The 12,916-nt window shown below is 43.4% G+C and overlaps 1 protein-coding gene across 1 annotated transcript; it reads left to right on the forward strand.

Moving 5' to 3' along the window:
• The first annotated feature begins 891 nt into the window (after positions 1-891).
• On the forward strand, positions 892-9,987 carry LOC308629984 (uncharacterized protein). The gene is made up of 2 exons (XM_081258392.1): positions 892-2,074; positions 9,904-9,987. Exons 1-2 carry the CDS (start codon positions 1,666-1,668, stop codon positions 9,921-9,923), a joined length of 429 nt encoding a protein of 142 aa, XP_081114518.1. The 5' UTR covers positions 892-1,665; the 3' UTR covers positions 9,924-9,987.
• Positions 9,988-12,916: the final 2,929 nt, after the last annotated feature.

Consider the following 12,916-nt stretch of genomic DNA (forward strand, 5'->3'; position numbering starts at 1 on the left):
TTGGTCTTGGTAGCAATTGCTTGCATATGACACCAAAAGCACAGGACAAGGATGAACTAACTGCCCCTAAATTGTTGAACGCTATGTGTAGGTTGTGACAAAAATTCATATGGCAAAAAATTACTCATTTTTTGAAATAAGCCTGCTTTAGAGTTCAAAATGTCACCAGGAAAGGGTAGTCAAACTAAACAAAACATTCTCAGTTTTTTTCCTAAAAATGTAATTATTTGGAATTCAACTCTGATTTCACAACTTCAAATTATCTCGATGCTTTAAAACCATTCTCCCCAAGAAAGGGAGGTTTAATGTATGTTGATATCCCATGTGCTTCTGAGTGTTCAAAGATCTACAAACATTTTGGACACCGATAGCAGCATATGATGAATTTACAGATGCAAAGGCTTGATAAATAAGCTGGTCTACAAAACAAACCTGCTTTGGAGAACTAGAAACAAAGTCCTACAAGTCAAAAAGCTTGTTGTTGTTAGTGAGTAAAGAAAGGCTTTAGTTGAGAGGATATTTACCTTGATGTCATCACATTGGAATGACACCAAGAATCAAGAATTGTGAACTTGATAAGAGCAAGTCAAAATGATGTCATCTTTGCCTTAGTTTTATAACTACATAAAGGAAAACGATGTTCTAAAGGTCGCAGTCTGCTCATATAAGCATAATTGGAAAAGAAGAGTGAAAGAGTAAAAATATCCTACTGTGTAATAGGAAAGAAAGAAACATCATCGCTATTTTATTAAATATAAAATATTAACCAAGTCCTATTGCATTTACATTCTCCTTTTGCAAAGTCTTACACATATGTATTTTAAGAATCTTAAGAACATGCAGTGTAATAGAAAATTCAATATCCAATAAACAGGTGAAAATATAGCTCATATAAATTCTGTATCAGAGGGCAGAAACACTATAAACATGTTGATATACCTTTTTCTACTAGTAGTACAATATTAAATACTGTACCATTGCCACTATTAGTACAATACTATTTTGGTTTTGTTCAAACAATAGCATTTTTGTAACAGGAAAGTAAATAATACACAAAATACATCATTTCAAATAAACCGACTTTTCATATTTTATGTTAAAGTAGTAATTTTGTGAGTAATTATTATCTATTGCATGATGGCTCTTGTCATGTGTGGCTGTGTCCTGTGTTAGCTTTTTAAGCCTGCCAGTCCTGAGCCCTCCCCAGGACCCTGAAGGCGGAGGCTTTCGGCAGGAGACACAAGCCCCGCCCCCTGAACACCGGCTTTTCCCCGACAGGCCCTGCCTCCGAAGTGTACAAGTTCCGTCCTTCGTGAACCAGACAGGCCGGTGCCGTGTAGTCTCGGAGGAGGACTCGCCTTTTCCGGTTCAGGTTGTCACGGCGCCCGGGCTTGCCTCGTTTTTTCCGGTCTCAGTCCGGCGTGGCAGGGTAGACAGGCCGCCTTTAGCCCTTTCAAGCCCTTTCTGTCATGGCGGCGCCCAGCCTCTTTTTCCGGCAGCAACCTGTCATGGCGTCGCCCTGAGTAGCCACTTCCGGATCCAGCCCACTATGTGTCCCTGGCTGTTCTGATTCCGCGATGCTCTGGTGGCGCCCAAGGCTTAGCGGAAGTAAAACGTCAGAAGTGAGGCGGTGCCTCTGCGGAAACCAGCGCGGCTCTGGGAAAGATGGGGGGGGGTGTTGGCTGGGCACGGGGGCAGCGGCCTGTCTTGAGGGGCTCGGCCTTGCTAGGCCTGGCCCACCCCGTCGAGCAGCCGAAGCCCAGGTTGCAGCCTCGTACCCTCTTTGCCGCGCGCTCTCCTTGCCGCTGGACCTGCATTCACAGTGAGTTGGTCGCCGCCCTGTGGCCGACCCGGTGGCTGGCGCCGCTGCGGCGCCTCACGGTGCTGCCATTCGAGGGGCTGCTCTACCTGGTCTGGCTGGGCGCCGCGGCCGCTGGTTGCTGGGGCTGGCAGCTGGACGTAGGTCCCCGAGGCCACGTTGCTCGTGCTCGCCACCATGTGCCTCGCGCTCTCACTCACCGTTCTCTCGACGCATTGGTACGAGCACGCGCAGTGCGCGCTCACCTGCACTCGGGTAAGTGCTTGCGCACGAGCCCAATACCCAGCAAGGTCGGGCTTTGCCACTGCGCTGTGTCCTGTTCCCAACCCTGCCTGGGCCTAGGTCTCCAGCGGCGCTCTCCACCCTTTTGGGCTGGCTAAATCCCGACCTCACTGCTGACTTAATGTGCCACCCTGGCTCCGGTTACTTACCTTCTCTGGAATTCCCTCCTGGTGTGGTCATTTAGATTCGATAGTTTAGCGCTGGGCCCAGTATATGTTGCTGTTTGATAGGATTTGTTAATTATAGGTCCCATGTTAGCGGGTACTCGGTTTTTCCTGGAAGCGGCCCTGTCTTTGTAGTCTTATCTCCTATCTTGCTTTTCAAATTGTGAGGCTAGACCTGCAGGGTAGGTTTCCCTATCTATGAAACTTGGTTTGAGAACTGAGCATTAGTCCTACTGTACAATGCTCAGAGGCTCACCCTTTCATTCCCCCACTCTGTGTGGACCAAAGCTAGTTTGAAATGCAGTTAAGGCAGCGTTTAGGAGGAGCAGGAGCTATTTGTGAGCAAGTGACTTAACTGCTTGGAGTCTTCATGCCTTTCTGCAAGACGAGAGTGATTTAGTTAAGACTGCCATCAGGATACAACAGCAAGATAGTGCATGTGACCCTTAGCCCTGAAATATGGATGAGTGAGAGCTACCTTGGGTCAGCAGTTGATATCAGGTCCTCTGGGTCTGCCTTAGATGACACCAGCAGGTTTGGAGCCATGGGCACTGAGTTCAGCCTTTAGTCAGCCTCCCATCAGATCCCAGGCATGTGTTTGCTGAAAGAAGAGGGAAAGGAAACAGCACCAGGGGCTGCAGAAAGACAGGAATCCCTCACCCCCTCAAAAGTGGACTGAATCCTCTTTCTCTTCCGAGAGAGTGAAATCTCCCTTATCCCAACAAGCCTTATCCCTGGGGAGGAGCTCAAACTTCTGGGCTTGGTGGCTTCAAGTCAGTACAATGAAAGACCCCAGCGAGGGACAAAAGAATGCAGGGGAGTTGTGTGGGGGGGGGCGCTGCCTGTTGGCCTGCAACTAAAAAGTATAACTGTTAACCTTCTCTCCAAGGATGAAGAACAAAGAAGAGCTAATCAGCTGTGAGGTTAGGACAGGAAGATCGGGGTTTGCATCAGGGATCTTAGCCGGGGTCCTTAGTGAGAACTGTAACACCTACCTCAGGGTACCATTGTGATTATTCTGCAAAGGGCCTGCCGTGGGGCTGGCCCCATGTAGTGCTTTGCACTTTCCTTTCATAGGTTACCAGAGTTTGTAAATTTGTCTATTTTCATTATTTTCTGCTTGCTTTGGTGGCCCATGAACTCTCAGAGGGGCAGGGCCTTGTTTCTCAGGATCAGGGCTGTGCCTCCCCTCCCACCCCCATCCCCCGAACATTCATGGCGGCAGAGGGTGGGATGGATTGAGGGAGCACTAATTGAACTCCATTCAGTGCCTCCATATCTTAGGTATTTGGGAAATAGCAGTGAACAAAACAGACAAACCCATGGCTTTTATGGTGTTAGTGGGGAAGATAGAACTCATAGTCAGCAGTCAATGCTAAAGAGAGAAAATCAGGACAAGGATAGGAAGGTTGTGAGGGAAGTTTAGACGGAGCATCCAGGGGCAGCTTCCTGAGAAGGCGACATTTGAGCAAAGGCCTGAAGCCAGTTGTTTGACTGTTCCAGGTGGAGAAAACAGAACATGCCAAGCCCCTTAGCTGAGTTAAGAACAATCCTCAAGTCTCATTGTCTGTCATTACTTAAGGACATAAGGGAGAAATAGTGATGTGTTGGGGGGAAGAGGCAGCAGGCCCGGTGGCCTGTGACAGGGCTCATGTGGATTGAGAGCAAACCTCATGCCAGGTATTGTTCTTCCTGTTTGAGTTCATGTCATCAGCAGAGCTCTGGGCATTGGGTGTTATTTGTGACCCCAGCTTTTATGATATAAGCTGGACCAGAGGCATGGTGAGGTGCTGTCCCTTGCCCCAGTGACAGACTGGGGAGTGACCAAACCAACACCTAGAGCCCAGAACATGTTCCAGAACATGTCCCGAGTGCTGCAGCCCCAGCAGCCTCCCCACTGGGGACCATGGAGCTGGCCTTGAGAAGGGTTCAGCAGCAGCACTTTACCTCTCAAAGGAGTAGGACCCCAGCAAAGTGAGCTTCATGAAGGTGGTGCCAACTGCCAACAATGGTTCCACTGAGCTTGTGGCCCTGCACGTCAATGAGGTAGGGACTGCCTGCCAGACCCCCCTGGCATGAGCTTGAGTGGGTTTCCCAGGCACTGAACCCCCAGGCCAGGGGCCTCTGCCACAGCCTTCTCCCACAGGGCGAAGATGGACAGGAGATCTCCATGCCATGGAGAAGAAGCAATCCCTCCACAAGGCCTTTCCCTTGGGAAACGTGTTCTCATACTACCAGAGCAACAGAGTAGTTCAGGAAAACGCAGAGGTCTGCGAAGCTGAGTAGTTTGAGAGCAACAAGTGAGTCCTGACATTCCCATGAGTTGCCCCTGCTGACAGTGGCTCCTTTCCCATTTGTGCTTTGTTGCACTCCTGAGTCGGGGTGCCTGGGAAGTGATTTGAAGACGTCCACCTTTCCAACAGAACATCTCAGGTGAATGTGGTGGGCACCCTTTGAGAAATGTGCTCTAGTCTACTCTCCCCCGAACTTGCCTGCTGACAGGCAAGGCTGGGAGTCCTTTCCCTTGGCATGTGTACTCTTCACTGGAACCTGGCTCTTGAGAGTTGGCTGCTCAATCTGGTCTTGTTGTTTTTGTAACTCTCCTCTTCATTTTAAATTCTTTGTTTAAATGTTAAGTTTTCACCATTCGTCTCATATATATCCCAGCATTTTATGAGTGATGATGAAAAAGATGTTGGTGATCAGGATAGCTCTTATTTGTACCAGGTAGAATGCAGATGCTCTGTATGTGCTTCTCCTTTAATCTTCACCAGAACCACCAGTGCTGACACAAGGCTGGGAGGGGAGAGGGCTGGGCTTCAGAGCCCCCATCCTGGACATGGTAGCACTCATCCTCAACCCCAAAACCTTCAGAAACTCTAGAAAATCTTTTCCTGACCTAATTGCTTTTCAAAAATTACAAATATGTTACCACAACTGGCAATCTAATAGGAAGATTTGTAAGAAATATTTACTGATCCTCCGTTATCCACCCAGGTCAGCCATGGTGGCAGCCTAGGATGTCCCTTTTCACACCATCCTTGCTCATGCGATGGCACCGCACACAATACAGGGGCTCCTATAGTCGTGATTTCTAAATTGCCTCTCCTAAGCATAGTTATTAAATTTGCCCAAGTTTTCAGAAACCCTTTTGATTTTCCAGTATGTTCCCAGCGTATTCCTCTTAGTGCTGTTTTCACACTGCCTCTCTCCACACACCTCATTTTTCCACTTAAAGATTAAAAAATAGCTTAAGTAGATTTTTCAGAGTTATCCCAATACTTAGAACATAGTTTGCACACCAGAATGTTTAATGAATGTTGCACAATCCTATGGAGGATATTTAATCTCAGTATCTGCACCAATGGTATACACGTCTCATTTCTTAGAGTCTGTGAAGGAAAAAGTCATTCTGATAAAATCTCCAAACTTCCTATTAAGACATCTTCAGACTTGTCATGTAAATGTCTAATGGAAAGGACTGGAGGGCCCCCTAGATTTTATAATTGTTTCTTGTTCTTGTTATTGGACCCACACTGCTACCATTCACCTGAAATGTCTGTCAGATGGTATTTTGTGAATTCGATATTTATGTTCTTCATGACATTTCTGCATTACTGCTCTTGAATGATTAAATTTTCAGATTTTTACCTACTTGGCTTTCAAACTACATTATGGATCATTCATATTTCTTAGTCTTAATTATGATTTTGGTATTTTACATTAAAAGCTAGTCCATTTACCTTAAACAAAATGATGTGATCTCAGAAATTCTTTTAATTGGGAAACTGATTTGCATGAGGTGAGGTACTTCTGGTCAACTCAGATACACACTTGTTAAGTTAGTTGATTCTGTAATAACAATTAACTTGTCTAATCTGAAAATCAGTAACATTTCTCCACTCAGCCTCCACTGTTTAGACAAATATATCAAAAGAATCTGGAAATATTGGTTCCCAGACAAAGCAATAAGATTGCTTCTTGTTTTTAATAGAGAAGTCTACTCTACCGAGTTCATGAAAGACAATGTCTTCTAATCAGCATTCACCACTTCCTTTGCCAGGAAATTTCATTTCCTGTCCATCATTTCAAACGGACATTTTTTGGTAAAGTTATTTAATGTATATAGACATAGTGGCCTCCCTGGAGTAGGATTAGCCAACATAGAGCTACTGTTGCTATTCTTAATCTGTAACTGCGACTGCTGATGGGTTGAACTGAGGAAGGGAATCATGGGTAAGGATGGAGCTGCCCTGGCTTATTCTCACTTGTCTGGTGCACAGCTCATGAAGGCATTTTACAGCACACCAAGTGCATCTTTAACCTCCCTAATTTGTGGGAATTTTATTGTGACCTTCCAGCTCTGCTGCACACAATGATTTTACCTCATACCTAGTCCCCCAAGTCCTCTGCCTGACTCTTAACTCTCCGGAATCCTGCTTCTCTGGAAACACCAGGTTCCAAAATGGACCAACCAGGCCTACTGCAAGCTCCTTCTTTATTTGACCTTACTATTGATAATTTAGGATTTCCATCTATTAGAAAACAGGTTTAAGTCTGATTTGTAGGTTAAAGATGAGTCCTGGGTTGTAAACAAGTCTCTTGGTGCCTCCCTCCACTGCCCCCTGCCCCCAAAATAGCACAATGTTTAAAATGCAGCTTGTGCTCAAGAAATACATATTAAATGAACAGTAACAAAAATAATAATTTGAAATCCCCAAGAGATTGAAAAGCTTGCTCTTAATGTGGAAAAAGTATTTTAAAGTAATGAGGGAGCCTGACCACAGGCAACACAATGATGTGTAACTGGGAGGAACAGAAGCTCTCATAGGTCCCAAATCTTTGGCATACTGTATGTATGTTATTAAGGAGAAGCAAGAAGATACAATTTGCTAGAGATTGTGCTTCTCCCCAAATACATGGTGTGGAGAAAAACTTCACTGCTTACTAATCCAATGTAGTTTACTCCATTTTCTTAATTTGTGGTTGTTGCATAACAGAAGGAAATTTCAGTCTTATTGCAGTTTCTGTCCTCCAGGAAAGAAAAATGAGGCAGAGGAACAACCACTCTAAATAGCTGGTGGGAGGTATAAGGCTGATTTGATTTTTTTGAATGGTGCTTACGGAGTTTTGTTAAATCTAAACCATGACATTTTGGTTTCAAACAACCAATAAATACAGTGCCTCCCTTTGATGTCTTTCTACCTTGCCTAGGCCCTGTCCCCTGCTGACCCTGCCTTTACCGTCATCAAGACCTGTAGTCCCTCTGTTGCCTCTTGGTCTCCTAAGCCATCAGAGCCTTTCTGACCACACTCAGTTCCCTTGTTACTTATCAACTATGTGTCTTAGGCAAATGGTTTACCACTCTGATGTTTAGTTTCCAAATCTGTAAAACAGATAAATATAATATCTATGTCAGACAGATTGGGAGAATCACTTTATCCTATGGAGTAAAAGGCCACCTTTAATGCCTTGCACAAGCACCTTATAATTCCTCACCTCATTGGCCTCCAGCCCTTGCCAATCCCAGGGAGAAATCAGCCGTCTTGCTTTCTCTGCTCCTGCTTACATTGTCTACAGCTCCCTAGCATCTGAAACTTTTCTGTAGGCATTCCTCCAAGGGTAGAAGAAAATGAACAGATACATGTAGCAGTCCTGAGAGTGTTGGGGGTTATAATCAAGAGCACCTTACCACAAGCACTTAATTTGATTGAAATTTCTCATTTATCTTAAAAAATTTACCCTGATTTTCATTCTGTCTATATTAAAATAGTTTTAAAACATTCAGTTAAGCACTTAAAATTTCATTCAAATGTTTCAAGTAAAACTGATACTAGAGGAAGATGTTCTGTTATTCCTACAGCTTTGTTTATTCTAGGCACACAGCTGATAGACCCAAGGGTACCTGAATTTGCAAAGCATAGCCTAGCTGATTGTTCTGTTACAGACTTGTAAGATATGCAGTCTCACCCCAGCCTTCATTCCACTCAACAATTTTTTCAGTCATTAATTGACTTTCTATCATATTCACAAGTATTATCCTGAACATTTCCCCTCTTTGAACTCTAGTCTCCTATCTTACTCACTGAAACAATAGATGCCATCTGACATCCCTCAATTTCCATTTCCAAATTAAAAAAATTAACACTTAGTCCCACTTTTCCCTTTTCTAAGTTCATGAACATCCCTTTCCTCTGTTACAGTTTAACCTCCCTTGAGCCCTCTTGCCTCTTACGACCTTGTGCTTCTATCCTCCTTCTTTCGTTTTTTCAGTTTCTTTCCCTAATTGTTCCCAGATGTTTCTAGCCCAAGCATTTGCCCCGTAACCTAAGTTTGCCCAACTTCTCTGCCCACTAGGTAAGCCTCTTGTCTTTTGCTCCATAGTATTTCTAGATTTCCACCGAGATTTGGAATATGTACAACAAATTATGAAAAGGACTCATCACCAACCCAGGACATGCAGTTTCCTCTCTAAGGTCAATAATTGTTTCTCAATTTGTGCAAGAAAAACAGCACCCAATTGGTTAAGAACTATAAAGAAGTGATTTTTTTTTTTTTTTTTTTTTTTTTTGGGCCACGCTGTGTGACATGCGGGATCTTAGTTCCTCAACCAGGGATCAAACCCATCCCCCCTGCATTGGAAGCACAGAGTCTTAACCACTGGACAGCCAGGGAAGTCCAGTGATTTTTAACTGATAGTTTCAAATATGACCAAAATCCCCCCCCCTTTTTTTTGGCGGTACACGGGCCTGTCACTGCTGTGGCCTCTTCCGTTGTGGAGCACAGGCTCCGGATGTGCAGGCTCAGCAGCCATGGCTCACGGGCCCAGCCACTCCGCGGCATGTGGGATCTTCCCGGACCGGGGCATGAACCCGTGTCCCCTGCATCGGCAGGTGGACTCTCAACCACTGCGCCACCAGGGAAGCCCCCACAATCCCATTTAAATCAAAATGTTCCTATTAGAAAGCTTTAGATAACAGTAAATCATCACCTATTTGAAATATTGAGGAAAAAACTTTAAAGGATTTAAAGGATTTTCAATCAGTAATTTCTGAATTACACAAAGCAACTCCTGGTTAAAATTGGAAGACTTACTGGAGTGCTGTGTGTTTAAAACAGGAACACTTGCCACAAAGAACAAAATAGCATCTTGCTCTAAGTCATTTTAAATAAAGCCAGAAAACATCTTTAAGTTTTTCTTTTCCTGGGTATGTTGTTCAATGAATTATTAGCCTTGCTGAGATGAACCAGATCCATGGGACCCTGAAATCACCATGGTTAAGTAAAAAGTGGCTTTCAGGTGCTTTTGGATGAGCTCCAGGCAGGAGTCAGAAATCTGAGCAGTAGCAGAACTGGGTCATGAGCCTAAGAATCTGTCTAAAATATACACTGTGCCAATTCATGATCATTAGCTTCACTTTCTTGAGAGTGAAATTTGAAAAGGAAAGTAGCTAAATCCAAAGGTCTTTCATGTCATCTATTTAGAATAAGAAGTTATCAATATAAATTCCTATGAGCCACAGAAAGGATAGTAATATTCTAACGGTTTTACATGGTAAACACAAAAATAACTATAATAAGTGTGCATATTTATTTGACATTCTTTGATAATTTTTCATTTCTTTCACCTTTGCATAGGGCTATTTGGCATTTTCTAGACTTATTTCACCCAGATACTAGAAATAAGCAGCTACACAGACCTGGTGTACAAGAAATAAGATCTAATCTACAAAATAAATTTGCATTCTGCAGCCTGACCCTCAGCACTAAAAGGTAAGTGGGGGGAGGAGGGGGCATAGTCAAGGACACTGAAGAACTCTTCCTACTATTTCTTTTAAACATAGGACCCCCAGCTGTATTATGCCAACTGAACAAAGAATATTAAAAGGCAGAGTCTGTGGCCCACATTAATTAATACATTTCTTGAAAAGAAGGGTTGCATATTTTTTTGAAGTTGCATTACTGAGCTTCCAGCCCCTTATTAGTAAAACTGAGTGGAATCTCTAAGGGAGTTATTTTCTGAAAACATTGATAAAGAAGATGGAAACACTTTAATATTTGGGGCCCATTCCATTTAAGTTTAAAAATATGTGTTCATTGGTTTCCTATGGCTGCTATAATGAATTAACACACACTTGGTTCTTAACATACATTTACTTAGAATTCTGGAAGTCTGAAATTTGGTTTCACTGGGCTAAAGTCAACATGTAAACAGGACTGTACTCCCTTTTGGAAGCTCTGGGTGGAAGAATCCCTTGTCTTCTGTATTGCTAGAGCTTCATAGCATCATCAGATCCATCACATCACCTGATCCTTTGCAGTCAGATCTCCCTCTGTCTCTTTTAAAGACAGTTGTAATAATATTTATGACCCACCCAGATAACCCAGGATAATCTATGTCAAAATCCTTAATCATAACTGCAAAGTCCCTTTTACTGTATAAGGTAACATTCACGGTCTCAGGGATTAGGAAATGGACATAATTGGTCATTATTCAGGCTACTACAATGAGTGTCAATTTAAGTTGCTTGACTTAAATACTATAATGTAAGCTAAAAGAAAGAAGGCATAGTGTGGTGGCCAGATCCATATGATATGATGGTAAAACCCACAGATGGTAAGACCCTCTTGTCATTGTCCATTGTGTGAGCCTAGAGCTGTTGAAATTTCTCCATAGAGCAAATTCAGACCTTAAATTGCTTTGACTCCAGATCTCCAGCTTTGTAAAGGGGCAAGACAACTGGGTCACACCAAGGACAAAATCAATCATTCTGAGATGCTGAGAAGAAATCAGAAGGCATACTTACAGCTGATTCCAAGTAGACACAATTATCCACCCTCTCCTAAAAGACCTTGTATCCAGAGATACATCAACAGCACTATGGAGGGAAAGAATAAGTGACATTAATGAAATGACAAGGATGGCTGTAAAGGGGGCAAGACATTTTGTGAAAAGCCAGAAATACTCTCCTAAAGAAGAAAAATAACAATATTGATCTGGAGATTTCCGAACTGGGCAGTGACAATGATTGAGTTAACAATAGCAACGATTCTTTGGAAAGGCTGGGTAGGAACACTTGAAATTCCAACAGACCTAAGTTTGAATACCACTTCGCCATTCATTAGCTGGGTTACCTTGAACAAACTACTTTTCGGATCCTCTGTTTCCTTACCTTAAAGCAAGATTTTTTAAAAAAAATCTATTTCATACTGTTATTGTGAACATGACATGAGATCATAAATTATCTGATGCCTGGAACTCATGGCTGCTCATGGAGCCCTAGGTACAGATGCAGTAGTAGCTGAGGGAGAGGGGGTATGATATAGAGCTGTGACACAGCTTATGAACATTGAGCTGCATGCAGTGACTGTAAACATCAACCTACTTTGCCAGCTGCTTGGATATGTTGGTTGATGTGCCCTGGCACACTGCTGTGCATCATCTGGAGAATTACTAAGGTTCAGGTGAATTCTTGAATTTCATGCTATGCTCTCTGCACACATGTTCTCTGGCATCACTGTGGATGCTCTGTATTTCTGGACTTCTTGTGTCTTTGGCTTAATGGGCTTCAGTGCTGGGATGCAAGCTGCAGTTTGTATCACCAGACTCAGACCTCATTGATATTTGGTATTGACTCATTGACTCGCTTCATTTTGACATCAAGACGCCTGCTTACTTGCAGCTCTGCTGCCACAATTATCAGTCAACTTCCCTGCTTAGGCTTTTGCCACCATCAGTCCTCCTCTTAACTGTTTTTTTGTTTCTTCCTAGGACACTAATATACTATCTCTGCTTGTTTCAGTTTTTTTTTTTTTTAAATTTTATTTATTTATTTATTTATTTATTTATGGCCGTGTTGGGTCTTCGTTTCTGTGCGAGGGCTTTCTCCAGTTGCGGCAAGTGGGGGCCACTCTTCATCGCGGTGCACGGGGCCTCTCACTGTTGCGGCCTCTCCCGTTGCGGAGCACAGGCTCCAGACGTGCAGGCTCAGTAATTGTGGCTCACGGGCCTAGTCGCTCCGCGGCACGTGGGATCCTCCCAGACCAGGGCCCGAACCCGTGTCCCCTGCATCGGCAGGCAGACCCTCAACCACTGCGCCACCAGGGAAGCCCCTTGTTTCAGTTTTTACACAAAAAAAGGTGAGCCTTTTCTAGACATCATGAACCAATCACAGAAAGTAATGTTATTGATGAACTGATAAAACACCATATGGGAAAATTATTTGTGTCTTTGATGCTTTCTCTTGTATAAGAGTTTTCCTGGATCTCAAAGGGATGGTTCCATGCCCATACCCACCCCACCCCAACACTTTTTTCCTAATTAATAGCTATTCAGTACTCAACTACCCAAACGCTGTTCTCCAGCTAGTAATTCTAATTTTTCTGACACTATTGCAAATTATGACTAACTTCTAGAGGGCGTATACTATCATTTTTTTTAATTGATTTTTCTTTTCTGAAAGGCTTTGAAACTACTTACGAATTACATTCAGATGAGACAAGTAAGGATACAACAAGAGAAAACATCTAAAGGATGTTTTGCAAATGTTTTCATTTCAGGAGTAGATGTTTTCAGATACACGTGTTCAGTTTTGGGGCAATACAATTGGTTCCAAGCTTTCTGGGTGCTAGAGTAAGAAGAGAAGCACAT

The sequence above is a fragment of the Mesoplodon bidens genome (genome assembly GCF_964165515.1).
Source record: "Mesoplodon bidens genome assembly, chromosome: 16".
Taxonomy (NCBI): Eukaryota; Metazoa; Chordata; class Mammalia; order Artiodactyla; family Ziphiidae; genus Mesoplodon; species Mesoplodon bidens.

Excerpts from the sequence above, each read along its gene's own strand:
- LOC308629984 (XM_081258392.1), top strand. The coding sequence starts at position 1,666 with ATGGGGGGGGGTGTTGGCTGGGCACGGGGGCAGCGGCCTGTCTTGAGG. Across the intron at positions 2,075-9,903 it reads GCGCGCTCACCTGCACTCGG|GGCTATTTGGCATTTTCTAG; the intron begins GTAAGTGCTTGC and ends ACCTTTGCATAG.